Source organism: Bufo gargarizans, chromosome 4, assembly GCF_014858855.1.
Source record: "Bufo gargarizans isolate SCDJY-AF-19 chromosome 4, ASM1485885v1, whole genome shotgun sequence".
Taxonomy (NCBI): domain Eukaryota; kingdom Metazoa; phylum Chordata; class Amphibia; order Anura; family Bufonidae; genus Bufo; species Bufo gargarizans.
Genome location: NC_058083.1, coordinates 387,910,953 through 387,926,119, shown reverse-complemented (window position 1 = coordinate 387,926,119; position 15,167 = coordinate 387,910,953). Strand labels below are relative to the sequence as shown.

The 15,167-nt window shown below is 42.7% G+C and overlaps 1 protein-coding gene across 6 annotated transcripts in view; it reads right to left on the bottom strand.

Annotated features, from left to right (window-relative positions):
* The window catches only part of MAP4K3 (mitogen-activated protein kinase kinase kinase kinase 3), a 275,619-nt gene that overhangs the window by 56,817 nt on the left and 203,635 nt on the right, over positions 1-15,167 (bottom strand). For 4 of the 6 annotated variants that reach the window (XM_044291852.1, XM_044291854.1, XM_044291855.1 and 1 more), the window contains 2 exons: positions 4,128-4,166; positions 3,746-3,802 (listed from right to left, as the gene is read on the bottom strand). In XM_044291852.1, the coding sequence (XP_044147787.1) occupies positions 3,746-3,802; positions 4,128-4,166 (96 nt within the window). The remainder of the gene's footprint in view (positions 1-3,745; positions 3,803-4,127; positions 4,167-15,167) is intronic. The other 2 variants (XM_044291853.1, XM_044291856.1) reach the window with 1 other exon arrangement.

Genomic DNA, 15,167 nt, shown 5'->3' with positions numbered 1-15,167 from the left:
ATTTGCTCCTTCGCCTTCTCTCAGAGATGACAAGCTCTATTCATCTTGCCCTGGACAATTCTCTCGACTCTTACATATGCAACCAAACACTCTGCTTCTCTCAATATATTTCAGTACTTTTTGTGTGTATTTAACACCATGGTACATGAGCTGGAGAGGGACCTGCAAAATGTCAGGAAGGGTTAATTGTTTATTATCTGGTCAGTAAGGAGCGTTTTTTACTAAAACATAAGGGGAGATCAGTAACAGAGCTGGAACTTCTAAACTGGCAGGACTGGCCATATAACATCTACTGAAATGTTTTATCTCATATCACAAATTCATTTGAAGCAAGCGTGCCTTATGCTCGGGTCCAGCAGTACCGGTCCCTGGCAGATCTATATATATACTAGGGTTAATCTCCATCCGTAGGCTACGGCAAGAACAGGATGGCATGGGCACATGATGTAGTATCACTACTGAGGGAAATTTACAGAGACCTTAAGATGATACGGTATAATCTGAATATACAGAACGATATGAGTGACTATGGATGCAGGGAAACCAATTATGCATAAATTTGTAAACAAAAAAATGCAAGTATTCAACAAAAGTGAGTATACCCCTCGGAAGGGGGAGGAGCGCAAGGTCTCTAACATCCACCAGCTCCGTGATGTCGTCATGGAGGAGTGGCAACCTGTGAAGCTCTAGTGAACTCCATGCCCAAGAGAGCTCAGGCAGTGCTGGAAAATACTGGTGGCCACACAAAATATTGACACTTTGGGCATAAATTGGGCCATTTTCACTTAGGGGTGTACTAACTTTTGTGGTCAGCGGTTTGACATTAATGGTTGGGTGTTGAGTTATTTTGAGAGCGCACCAAAGTTACACACATTTAGGCAAGATGTACGCTGACTACTTTACATTGTATCGAAATGTCAGATCTTCAGTGTTGTCCCATGAAAAGGTATAATAAAATATTTACAAAAATGTGAGGGGTGGACTCACTTTTGTGAGATACTGTAGCTGTTTTTTATTGGAACTTTTCAAAATACTTTTTTAGCCTTTTATCTAAATCCTAGTAGGGAAACTGAATAAGCGATAACCTGATGTCTGATCGCTCAGATATTTTACTGCATAATTCTGTATTATGTCTGTTAATGTATATCTGAGAGCCCTGGAGGTCACTGTTAGGCACCTGCAAGTGATAAGTGTAATAGTAAGGTGTAGACTGTAAGCTCTTGCGGGCTGGTTCTTCTATCTCTCTGCAGCAGTCTGGTAATAGTTTCTTGTTTATTGTATTTTTACTTTAGGTATAACCTCCTCCTGACGTACGGTGCCATGGAATTAATGATAAATAATAAGATGGCTCAAGGGAATTATGGCGTCTCACAATGTACTATCATGGCATGGGGTTAAATGCAAAAATTAAAATTGCAAGTTACGACTCTTTTTTCCATAAATTGGTTCATCAATCGGCTCAGCCCCTCCTGCTGTGAAGTACGTTGCCTGCAGACTGGACTGCATTTTCGATGTTGTGGGCACCCTTTAATTTCATTGCTGGTGTCTTGAAAAACTGTCAGTACACTACAGACTAATACAGTTAAAACTTAAAGGGGATGTTCGGACATAGGTCATCAGTATCAGATCGGCGGGGGTCTGACACCCAGCACCCCCACAATTATGTAGTGGCCGTGTTGGGGCACTGCATCTCAGCTCCCATTCAAGTGGATGGAAGCTGCCGTACGTCAGTGTTGAAAACTACACAATGTACGGAGCTTTCTGTATAGTTTCTGAGGCCATGGCTGCCTGATACAGCTGATTGGCGGGGGTGCTGTACAGTGATACAATATCTGTATCCTGAATAAGCCTTTTAAAATTCTTGGGCTGCAGTGCAAAATTTGAAACAGGGTCCAATACCTACCATGTGTGATTTATAACATGGGTGTTGCAGAGGGCCTTATTGTCTCCCTCAGGGATAAATGCTCAAATGTGGTTGATCCTTCTGCATCCTTTACAGCTACAGCCCTAGGGCTCATGCACATGAACGTATTTTCTTTCCTTGTCCGTTCCGTTTTTTTTGTGGACCCTATGTGGAACCATTCATTTCAATGGGTACACAAAAAAACGGAAGTTACTCCGTGTGCATTCTGTTTACATATGTCTGCACGTCTGGTCTGCAAAAAAATAGAACATGACCTATTAGGCTAGGTCTACACGACGACATGTGTCGCGCGACACATAGGGCACAACTACACTGCGACATTTTGTCGCACCAATGTCACACGACAATTTTTATAATGATAGTCTATGGTGTCGCACTGCAACATGCTGCGACGCGACAGTAGCAGGAAAATCAATTTTGAATGGATTTTTTGCGACTGTCACGTTGCAGCTTGTTGCATGTCGCAGTGGGACACCATAGAGTATCATTATAAAAATTGTCGCGCGACATTGGTGCGACAAAATTCCGCGCAACAAATATCGTTGTGTAGACCTAGCCTTATTGTCCGCCTAAGAGACAAGGTTAGGACTGTTCTATTAGGAGCCGCCTGTTCAATTTCGCAAAATACATAATGCTTTAGGACGTCATCTGTATTTTTTCCCGATCAGTGTTTTGGATGAGCCCCATGGCTGATGTTTTACTGCAACCTATGATTTATGAATAGACATCAGAAAACGGCCAGGGTAGGCTCTAAAATTTGAATCCTTGTATCTTTTTATCAGAAGTTTGCCTAGGCAGGTCGAAACCTTCTGCATATCCTTAATTTCTATAAATTCTGTATTTTACCAATAATCTTATTTCAGAGAATGGCTAGCAAATACATAACTATAAACAGTATGTAATATCTAGAAACAGGACTTACGTTTTGTGGCAAGTTGGATATGGTCTCCAAGAAAATTGTACAAGGTATGAAACATTTTCTTACAGTATAAAAGTTAAAAAAAAAACTAAAACCTTTACAAATGTAATGGACGCAAAAAAAAAAAAAAAAAAGAAAAGGGGCCTACAGAATTGCTGTCAGAGGCTATAGTAGGAGATTAACTACAGTATAGGGAATACCTGCCAAGGCATAAAATAAGGGCCCACTGTAATTTATGCAAGACTCTGCCGCACTGTATTACCGTATATCTCTAGGTCTGGATCTTCCCTGTTTATTACTGCTGTATTTTTTTTTCTACAGACAAGTTCATCTCTTCCCTGCAGTACTTCAGCAAGGCTGCTAAATGTGAGTGCTGAAGAACTAGACCATTACTTTCATTACAAAATAAAAAAAAGTTAGGTTAGATTAGTTAAATGGCAGCAGTAACGGTTCTTGGAAAACATTTGGAGCGTAGCACATAAAAAGCCAGATAGCACAGACCAAAGTAGAACAAGATCGCCAGGAGACAGACTAGAACGTATAGCATAAGGGGATGTGACACGGCTACAGAAGTCACAGAACACGCCACCTACGTTCAAGACAGAAATCAGCAGAACTGGGGATACAATATCCACAGCTTAGCGGTACTACGTCTAGCACTGGGATCCGCTGCCTAGTTCTGAGGATACGAATATGTAATGCTAGATTTGTAGGCCTAGGTCAGTGTACTCCTCTGTTAGTAGCAAAGACTAAGAAAAGCAACAAAGTAGATATATAAGAAAATTAAAGGTAACGCACAGATTTGTCTTGCCGTGCCAAATGCTGTGCTGGTAAAGCCAGACTGAGTCCCATTCTTAAGATGAAGCAGAGACCCAATAAGCTGAGATATGAAAAGGACTTACTGTTTAGATTCATCATCATCCCCATCATCATCATCTTCTAAATGTGCCACATGTCCCCTAGGGAGATGAACAAGGTACAGTACCATGGCTGAGTGGTCTTCACTGATAACGCTATACTACAGCTACAGTACTACAATAGGACTATGGCATGCAGTGCCTAAGGGCTTTGTGTTATGCTTTGCTACAGAGTATAGAGTTTGTTGGTATTTCTGCCTATGCTTTTTGATTGTCCTGTGGAGCACAGAAGCAGGTCACACCAAGTAAAGCTCTGATACATCTGCACAACACACACCACGGCGGGGAAACGTCACAACTGGACAGGAACACGCACAGGTAAAGCAGACGGAGGCGGGTGGGTGACCGAAGAAGGAATGTTTATTACCGTTGGTGCAGCTCCTCTTCGACTGATTTCAGAAGACTCCTTTAAAGAAAAATCACAACATTCAATACATGGACATTGATACGGATGTTTGAACTAGCATCAATCACCACATCAAACCTTTAGGGCACATTCATATCTAGTAGTAGAAAACCACACCAAAACAAAACACACAGAAAAAGGTCCTATTCACATTTCTAGGTAACTGTTTCTTGGGTGTACTTCCACTCAAAGCCAACACCGCGGTTGTGAGAAAACTGCAACAAAGACAACATAGAAACACAGGCATTTGTTGTGGTGCGGCAATGGGACAGCTCTCTGCATGTATGTGGTTGTACCCTTGGGACAGGGACAACATCTGCCCTGTGAACATACCCTTAGGGAGCAAAACAGCAACATTTTATCCCTTTTGAAGAGCTTTTCTCATAAACAACATTTATCCTCAGGATAGGTGATGAATATATGATTACTGGGAGTCCAACTGCTGCCACCACCCACCCATCATGAGAACAGGGATCCCCAAGTCCCCTGAGTATATGGACTGGTACTAAGCATTTGTTACCACCATTCGTGTGTTTGGTGGGGTTCCCAGCAGTCAGACCTCCAGTAAGCGTGCATCTAGGAAAACAATGCTATCTCCTTCTAGTATTCAGGGTTGAGCTTGGTCCAGCTCACCCACATTACAGTCAATAGTCCACTGCAAGGTTGGTGACAGCACATAACAGAGGCAGACGTTAAGTGAAAGATTCCTTTAATCCAACAAGCAATATTTTGGCAAACATGAAGCCTTTATCAGAACATAGTATTTGCCAAAACAATGCATGATGAATTATCGGAATCTTTCACAGACTATTTTCACACTTGCATTAAGCTTGCCCGGCAGGCTGCCCAGGCAGGGGAATAGCCTGCCGGATCTGTACTAACATTTGCACACGTGAAGTCCGCTCCAGCCCCATTTACTATAATGGGGACCGGCCAGAGATGCGGCCACAGCACTGCAAACATGCCGAGAGGCGGACAGACAAATACCGCAGCACGCTCGAAACAGCCTGTCAGACAGCTTAACATGAGTGTGAAAGTAGCCTTAAAGGGGTATTTTAGCAAGTTGTTCCCTATCCACAGGATACGGGACAACTATCAATGGTGGTCTCGGCGATAGGACCCTCAGCGATCTAACAGTTATCCCCTATCCTGTGGATTACAAGAACAGAGACCTAGTATCTTGCGATCATGGTCGTGCAACACCTGTCAGGTCCAAGGACCGCTACACTGCCACTGAGATGCTTGGGAGGTACAGTTGTCACGCGACCAAGATCACTGTGTAGCCGAACCTCAAGAGTTGGACAACCCTTGAAAGAAACACACACAATAGTTTCATCAAAAAAAATGCCTCATGCCCCCTCCCCCCAAACTGTTTTGATATAAAAAATATTTTATAAAAAACAGCACAAAATCACATATCATATATAAAAACGCCAATGGAGTACAGCAAACCAAGTAATGCTATAAAATTGCCTTTTGAGAAATGAAATAGTCTGTGTAAAAACCCAATTTCCAATCCAATTAAATGTCGCACTTTAGCCAGCACAGAGCACATATACTGCTTTCATCTACGAGGTTAGCACTGTTTTTTCAGCGGTGTCTCAGCATGATCATCAAATGTGTGAAAATAAACTTAAACAAGGTAGGCATAGAAGAACACGGAGTCACAGTATCCATTGCTTAGTCTTATGCAGGGATAATTTATCTTGCGGGCCTGCCATACAAAAGCTCGGCATGGCTCTCCCCTACCTCCCATGGAATAGGAGTGCTGGATTTCCGAGACTTACGTACAGCTGATTTTTCTTATGATGAAAGAAAATTGTTGCAGTTCGGTATATTTTTTAAAATTCTATTGAGCATATTATTCTTATGTTGTCGGATTTTCCATTAATTTGTTATTTCAGGAGGGAAGCATTATGGTATCATTCACCCATTCGTTATTATTGTTAGTCAGGACAGATAATGATAAGCTTTCAATGGACATGGAGAAGACAATGAAGTGCTCTGTATCTGAACATGAGCAGACACACATACAACACGGGACAATGTAGTAATTTTATGGCTGAATAGATATGCAGGATATGTTGGGAGAAACAATCTCGTACAGAACGTATTGAACCCAAATTCTAATCCTTGAAATAATAAAGGACAGCAGCAGGAAACCGACCTGGAGGGTTTAATTTATGGGTTGTACTGCAAAACTAACAACATGCTTTATGATTTTGTAATTCATGTGGTTGCCAGCATTGATCAAGGGTTATCAGAAGCAAAAAGAAGAGGGTGCAGCGTTTAGACAGTACAAGAATGGTAATGTCACAAGTAGGTTTCTGGACCTATCCCGTGCTGATGGGCGGACATGTGTAAAGAAGAGTGTCCTCCTCTCGTCCCTGAATGTTCAAGAATCTTAACCACTTCAGCCCCGCTAGCTGAAACCCCCTTCATGACCAGAGCACTTTTTACACTTCGGCACTAGACTACTTTCACCGTTTATCGCTCAATCATGCAACTTACCACCCAAATGAATTTTACCTCCTTTTCTTCTCACTAATGGAGCTTTCATTTGGTGGTATTTTATTGCTGCTGACATTTTTACTTTTTTTGTTATTAATCAAAATGTAACGATTTTTTTGCAAAAAAATGACATTTTTCACTTTCAGCTGTAAAATTTTGCAAAAAAAACAACATCCATATATAAATTTTTCGCCAAATTTATTGTTCTACATGTCTTTGATAAAAAAAAAATGTTTGGGCAAAAAAAAATGGTTTGGGTAAAAGTTATAGCGTTTACAAACTATGGTACAAAAATGTGAATTTCCGCTTTTTGAAACAGCTCTGATTTTCTGAGCACCTGTCATGATTCCTGAGGTTCCACAATGCCCAAACAGTAGAAAAACCCCACAAATGACCCCATTTCGGAAAGTAGACACCCTAAGGTATTCGCTGATGGGCATAGTGAGTTCATAGAACTTTTTATTTTTTGTCACAAGTTAGCGGAAAATGATGATGATTTTTATTTTATTTTATTTTCTTACAAAGTCTCATATTCCACTAACTTGCGACAAAAAAAAAAAAAATTCTAGGAACTCACCATGCCCCTCACAGAATACCTTGGGGTGTCTTCTTTCCAAAATGGGGTCACTTGTGGCGTAGTTATACTGCCCTGGCAATTTAGGGGCCCTAATGTGTGAGAAGAACTTTGCAATCAAAATGTGTAAAAAATGACCGGTGAAATCCGAAAGGTGCACTTTGGAATATGTGCCCCTTTGCCCACCTTGGCATCAAAAAAGTGTCACACATCTGGTATCGCCGTACTCAGGAGAAGTTGGGGAATGTGTTTTGGGGTGTCATTTTACATATACCCATGCTGGGTGAGAGAAATATCTTGGCAAAATACAACTTTCCCCATTTTTTTTTTTATACAAAGTTGGCATTTGACCAAGATATTTCTCTCACCCAGCATGGGTATATGTAAAATGACACCCCGAAACACATTCCCCAACTTCTCCTGAGTACGGTGATACCAGATGTGTCACACTTTTTTGCTGCCAAGGTGGGCAAAGGGGCACATATTCCAAAGTGCACCTTTCGGGTTTCGCAGGCCATTTTTTACACATTTTGATTGCAAGGTACTTCTCACACATTTGGGCCCCTAAATTGCCAGGGCAGTATAACTACCCCACAAGTGACCCCATTTTGGAAAGAAGACACCCCAAGGTATTCCGTGAGGGGCACTGCTAGTTCCTAGAATTTTTTATTTTTTTGTCACAAGTTAGCGGAAAATTATGATTTTTTTTTTTTCTCTTTTTTCCTTACAAAGTCTCATATTCCACTAACTTGCGACAAAAAATAAAAAATTCTAGGAACTCGCCATGCCCCTCACGGAATACCTTGGGGTGTCTTCTTTCCAAAATGGGGTCACTTGTGGCGTAGTTATACTGCCCTGGCAATTTAGGGGCCCTAATGTGTGAGAAGAATTTTGCAATCAAAATGTGTAAAAAATGACCGGTGAAATCCGAAAGGTGCACTTTGGAATATGTGCCCCTTTGCCCACCTTGGCATCAAAAAAGTGTCACACATCTGGTATCGCCGTACTCAGGAGAAGTTGGGGAATGTGTTTTGGGGTGTCATTTTACATATACCCATGCTGGGTGAGAGAAATATCTTGGCAAAAGACAACTTTTCCCATTTTTTTTATACAAAGTTGGCATTTGACCAAGATATTTATCTCACCCAGCATGGGTATATGTAAAATGACACCCCAAAACACATTCCCCAACTTCTTCTGAGTACGGCGATACCAGATGTGTCACACTTTTTTGCAGCCTAGATGCGCAAAGGTGCCCAAATTCCTTTTAGGAGGGCATTTTTAGACATTTGGATCCCAGACTTCTTCTCACGCTTTAGGGCCCCTAAAAAGCCAGGGCAGTATAAATACCCCACATGTGACCCCACTTTGGAAAGAAGACACCCCAAGGTATCCAATGAGGGGCCTGGCAAGTTCATAGAAAAAAAAAATTTCGCATAAGTTAGCGGAAATTGATTTTTTTTTGTTTTTTCTCACAAAGTCTCACTTTCCGCTAACTTAGGACAAAAATTTAAATCTTTCATGGACTCAATATGCCCCTCAGCAAATACCTTGGGGTGTCTTCTTTCCAAAATGGGGTCAGCTGTGGGGTGTTTGTACTGCCCTGGCATTTGAGGGTCTCCGCAATCATTACATGTATGGCCAGCATTAGGAGTTTCTGCTATTCTCCTTATATTCAGCCTCAGGGCTGAAAGAAAAAAATGAACGGCACAGATTTCTTCATTTGCATCGATCAATGTGGATGAAAAAATCTCTGCCCAAAAAAAAAATGGAGGGGAAAGGCGTCTGCCAGGACATAGGAGCTCCGCCCTACATCCATACCCACTTAGCTCGTATGCCCTGGCAAACCAGATTTCTCCATTCGCATCAATCGATGTGGATGAATAAATCATTGCCGGGATTTTTTTTATTTTTATATATATACAAAGTGTTTGCCAAAGCATAGGAACGCTGCCTCCTCCTCAGCTCGTATGCCTTGGCAAACGTATCTGTCACTGCAGAGGAGAAAATCTCGTCTTGCAGCGCCGCATACACCGACTTGCGTGTAATCTGACAGCAGCGCAATGCTTCTGTCAGAATGCACATCGGTGCTGCAGCTAGTAGATCGGTTGGTCCACCTGGAAGGTAAAAAAAGAAAAAACCAGGCCACAATGCAATAATTTTATTAACTTTGGAACAGAACATGTAAACTTTAACTTTTTGAACTAAACATTAACGTGTTTGCTTACTGGTGTTTTTTTTTTTTTTTTTTTACCTTTATAGAACAAACCTCTCCTTCACCATGGGTCAAAGTGCAAAGTGCAAATCGCCCAAAGATGTGGCGAAGTGCGTTATGCACTTTGTCCCATGTGAAAGGAGACGTTTGCAGCAGCTGTGAGTGAATGGGCCCTAATAGCCCTGTGTGCCTGTCCTGGTGAGATGATCCCTATGCTAATAGTGTACCTGTGAGTGGTACTTCCGGAAACACTCTCCAAAGCATAGGGCAGGGTGGTCAGGACAGTCAGGACAGAAATAGCGGGTGTCACGCCTTATTCCACTCCTGCTACAGACACGACATTTTTTTCGGGGTGGCGGTCGGTTTGAGGTACCAGGAACGACACTGGGGAAATGTCGCTCGTGTAGACAGCTAACTACACTGGTGGATGGGGCCATGGAACCTCCTGGGTACAGGAGGTTCGCGATGATCTCTTCCTGAAATTTGAGGAAGGATCCAGTTCTCCCAGCCTTACTGTAGAGAACAAAACTATTGTACAGAGCCAATTGAATTAAATATACAGACACCTTCTTATACCAGCGTCTGGTTCTGCGGGACACTAAATACGGAGCCAACATCTGGTCATTGAAGTCCACCCCTCCCATGTGAAGGTTATAGTCGTGGACTGAGAGGGGCTTTTCAATGACACGGGTTGCTCGCTCAATTTGGATTGTCGTGTCTGCGTGAATGGAGGAGAGCATGTAAACGTCACGCTTGTCTCTCCATTTCACCGCGAGCAGTTCTTCGTTACACAGTGCGGCCCTCTGCCCCCTTGCAAGACGGGTGGTAACGAGCCGTTGGGAGAAGCCCGCGCGGTACCACAGGCGCCAATCCGTTCTAGAAACAAATGCCTAAAGAGGGCCACACTTGTGTAAAAATTGTCCACATAAAGATGGTACCCCTTGCCGAATAAGGGTGACACCAAGTCCCAAACTGTCTTCCCACTGCTCCCAAGGTAGTCAGGGCAACCGACCGGCTCCAGGGTCTGATCTTTTCCCTCATAGATCCGAAATTTGTGGGTATAGCCTGTGGCCCTTTCACAGAGCTTATACAATTTGACCCCATACCGGGCGCGCTTGCTTGGGATGTATTGTTTGAAGCCAAGGCGCCCGGTAAAATGTATCAGGGACTCGTCTATGCAGATGTTTTGCTCAGGGGTATACAAATCTGCAAATTTCAGGTTGAAATGGTCTATGAGGGGCCGAATTTTGTGGAGCCGGTCAAAAGCAGGGTGGCCTCTGGGACGGGAGGTGCTGTTATCACTAAAGTGCAGGAAACGCAGGATGGTCTCAAATCGTGTCCTGGACATAGCAGCAGAGAACATGGGCATGTGATGAATTGGGTTCGTGGACCAATATGACCGCAATTCATGCTTTTTAGTTAGACCCATGTTGAGGAGGAGGCCCAGAAAAGTTTTAATTTCGGAAACTTGGACTGGTTTCCACCGGAAAGACTGGGCATAAGAGCTTCCCGGGTTAGCGGTTATAAATTGTGTGACATATCTGTTTGTTTCGGCCACAACTAAGTCTAAGAGCTCCGCAGTCAAGAACAGCTCAAAAAATCCCAGGGCCGAACCGATCTGAGCTGTCTCAACCCGAACTCCAGACTGGGCAGTGAAAGGGAAAACTACAGGTGCGGCTGAAGTTGGGGACTGCCAATCAGGGTTTGCCAGCACCTCTGGGATTCTAGGGGCTCTACGGGCACGTCTTTGCGGTGGCTGCGACGGGGTCACTACTGCACGTGCCACCGTACCAGCTTCAACTGCCCTTCTGGTGCTCGCTATTCACCAGGTTGTACGGCAGTGCTGGTACTAGGTCCAGGAAGGGCTGGGCTGCTGGTGTATGCCTCACCACGTAATCCGACAGCACCAGCCCCACTCTGCTGCTCTTGAAGCGGATCCTGCGCAACCTGCGGTCTAGCGACACGGGGCCGGGTACGCCTGGTGCTATCAGGGACCGCAACCTCCTCGTCCGAACTTTGGGTCAGAGAGCCACTGCTTTCTACAGGTTCGTATTCTGACCCGCTGGATTCATCAGATGAGGGTTCCCACTCCTCATCCGACTGGGTCAGAAGCCTGTAGGCCTCTTCAGAAGAATACCCCCTGTTAGACATTTGGGCAACTAAATTTAGGGGTATTCCCTGAGACTACCCAAGAGAAAAAAAAGCAAGCCTGTCTTACAAAGGGGAGGCTAGCGAAGTACCGGAGGCCGCTGCGGTTGATAAAAAATATCAAAACTGATTTTTTTATCGCCGCAGTGCGTGTAAAGTGAATGTGCAGTGATAAAAAAATAATAATTTTTTTGTCACTGCGGTGGGGCGGGCGTGGGCGAACGCACGTGTGGGCGACCGATCAGGCCTGATCGGGCAAACACTGCGTTTTGGGTGGAGGGCGAACCTAAAGTGACACTAATACAATTATAGATCTGACCGTGATCAGTTTTGATCACTTCCAGATACTATAAAAGTACAAATGCTGATTAGCGATACGCTAATCAGCGAATAACGGACTGCGGTGCGGTGGGCTGGGCGCTAACTGATCGCTAAACTACCTAACCAAGGGGCCTAAACTATACCTAAAACCTAACGGTCAATACCAGTGAAAAAAAAAAAGTGACAGTTTGCACTGATCACTTTTTTGCTTTTCACTAGTGATTGACAGGGGCAAGAAGGGGTGATCAAAGGGTTAATTGGGTGCTGGGAGGTGATCTGGGGGCTAAGTGTAGTGTAGTGGGTACTCACAGTGATGTGTGCTCCTCTGCTGGAACCAACCGACCAAAAGAAGGAGCAGAGGAGCACAGCAGCCATATATGATGGGTTATGTGGCTTCTGATTGTTTTTTTTGAAAATCATCAACCTGCCAGCCAATGATCGTGGCCGGCAGGTTGATGACGAACTTCTTCTTTGAATTTTGCCGGCCCGTGATGCGCATGCGCGGGCCGAAATACCCGGAAATCTCGCGTCTCGCGAGAGGACGCACCGGCGCGTCCACCCAGAAGAGCACGACCGCCGAGAAGACGCAATCCTGCGTACGGCGGTCGTGAGGAGGTTAAAGAGGATCGGTCACTAAATTTCACCAAACACACTGTACATATAATTACACCGATCTCTTAGACCAGATGGAGCTGGTGTACTTACTTTGAAAAATTAATGCCTTCTGAAAGTTTCATATTTACATGAGCATTTTATGAGTCTTGTCACAGAGTGAAAAAGCTCTTGAGTGTGGTGTATTCAATGGTTACATTTAATCTCTGCCCACTCGGAGGGATTGACAAGCTACTTTCAGTGTACCTCCTTCACTGCTGCTGAACACTCAACACTGATCCATAAAAGCTGCAGTCTCCCTGGTTCTGCAGTATAAGAAGGTGGCAGATGGAGGTAGAAGATATGATTCCACAAGAAAACTGCTGCTGACAGACTGCCTTTCAGTACAGTGCCGGAGGAGGCACACTGAAAGGACCTAGCTGGTGAAGACACCAGACTCATGAGATCTCTCATAAAATGCTAATTTTAAGATCAGATGGGAACCAGCTGGAAATGTCTGGGTACACTGGTTAAGTGACTTCTGCATGAAAGTATACTCAAGCTCACCTAATATAATAAAGTCCAGTGCACCAAAGGGGCCATATTGAATTCACAGGACATGAAGAAAGTAGAATATAGCACTTTCTTAAAATCTTCATTGCACTTTATTTTGTTTCGGAGCACATGACTTACAAAAACAAGACTCTCCACAAAAGCATTCGTTGAGTCGTTTCAAACATAGACGTGTTCCTAATCATTACGATTACTAAAACACCTGTGTTCGAAACGTGTCAACGAATGCTTTTGTGGAGAGTCATGTTCTTGTAAGTCATTTGCTCCGAAATAAAATAAAAGTGCAATAAAGATTTTAGGAAAGTGCTGGATTCTACTTTCCTTAAAGGGGTTATGCGAGTTATTTTTTTGTTCTTTCTATGTTCCTAACTGGGCAAATGCAACAGCTTTCCAATTCACTCACTTTATCTCCAGTGGCTGGTTTCTCAGATTTCACTGAGGGTCACATGACCTGTGATGTCAGCTTCTCTCCCTGCTCTGATAAAGGTCGTTTACAAGCCTGTAAACGAAAAGTCACTGTGCTGGCCACGCCACCCTTCACTGCCGTCTACACTCTCTCCTAGGATTCTTAACCCCTTCAGCTGCACAGACTGGGTAGCTGCAGGCAGTGACAATTCTGGGAACAGGAGCTGAAGGACTAGAGAGAGCATTGCACAAGAAGGTAGGGGGAAGATCCTGTGGGTATTATGTTGTGCATTTTAATACGTATACAATATTATCTAATGACATTATAATCAAAATGTATGCTCATCTCATTGCCTTTAAGAATAAAATCAGCCTGAACCAAAGTTCTATTATGTGGCTGAGGAAGCCAAGATGAGTTCATGGCAAGTTCAGTTAATAAAAAAATAATTGTGAACATAAACGGACATTGTGTTTAAAAGTTATTGCTAAAGATATTGGACCATCTGTAAGGAGTAAGTCAACTCCCTAAGACATATCTGTCTGGAGAGAACAAGGTTACTTGATAAGGTCTCATGTCCTTGAGGCACACTATATGAAGTTCAATTTATATATTCATAAATATATTATATATATCTCTGTATGGTATATTTAGTTTACAACATATGTTAATCAATAATTCATATAATGTATTAACTATGTGTAACAATGTATCGATTTATATATATGTCATACCATGTATTTACCATTTAGAAGGTATTGTAGAAGGTATAGAAACAAGTAAGTTTATGTTAATTGGATTTCTGGAAAGAGTAAATGCCATTTCAAAACAATAGTTATTCATTGATGTAGATAAGTGAAATGTACAAGTTCCGATGCCAAGCATCAAAGCTGCTATATAAAATTTTCATCAAGTCAACCTATATTTCAAAAAGATAGGAGAAGACAGTCAACTCCAACAAGTCCAGGATATAGGTAATTAAAAGTGTCAGGAAAAGACCTTCCTCAATGATTTATTAAGAATCGGTCAAGGAGGTCCTGTGAACGTATTATTAGATATTTAATTTTAATGCTTAAAAGTTGTGATGTTCATCTGCAATACCGCAGTGCCATCTGGAGGCAGATGGACAATATTATATTATTTCATTATTTGTTCTTTACCATATTAGGAGTTGATATGACATCATGGTGTTATTAGCATGCGAATACACCCACCTTACCTGATTGGGAATCCCTAATCTAAAGGGGACGATTCTTAGATAAGGGGGGGAATAATTACTCGTGTGCGGGGTAGCAAAGGGGAACTAGAGAGAGAGGAAATAAGATCCATATTTCCATTGATCCATTCATTTAATCAAAAAGAACAACTTTATCAGAAGAAATTTGGATTATTCTTTTTGGATTTCTAGGAAAGTTCTTCAGAACTGGTCCCACCTGAACTCTGTCTACCTTTGACCCGGTAACGTATATTTTGTTTACTACTCATGATATTAATAAGATATCTATCTCGGTATATAGCCAAGAGTTCCCATACTGTGGGAATATATAGTCTTAGGTGCCTCCATAATGCTGATTATTCTCTTAGCAAAGATGCATATTGTTAATGGAAGATCTGACATTATTTGAAAAGAGGACTAAACCCTTGGAAAGTTATTTTCCTTAGTCT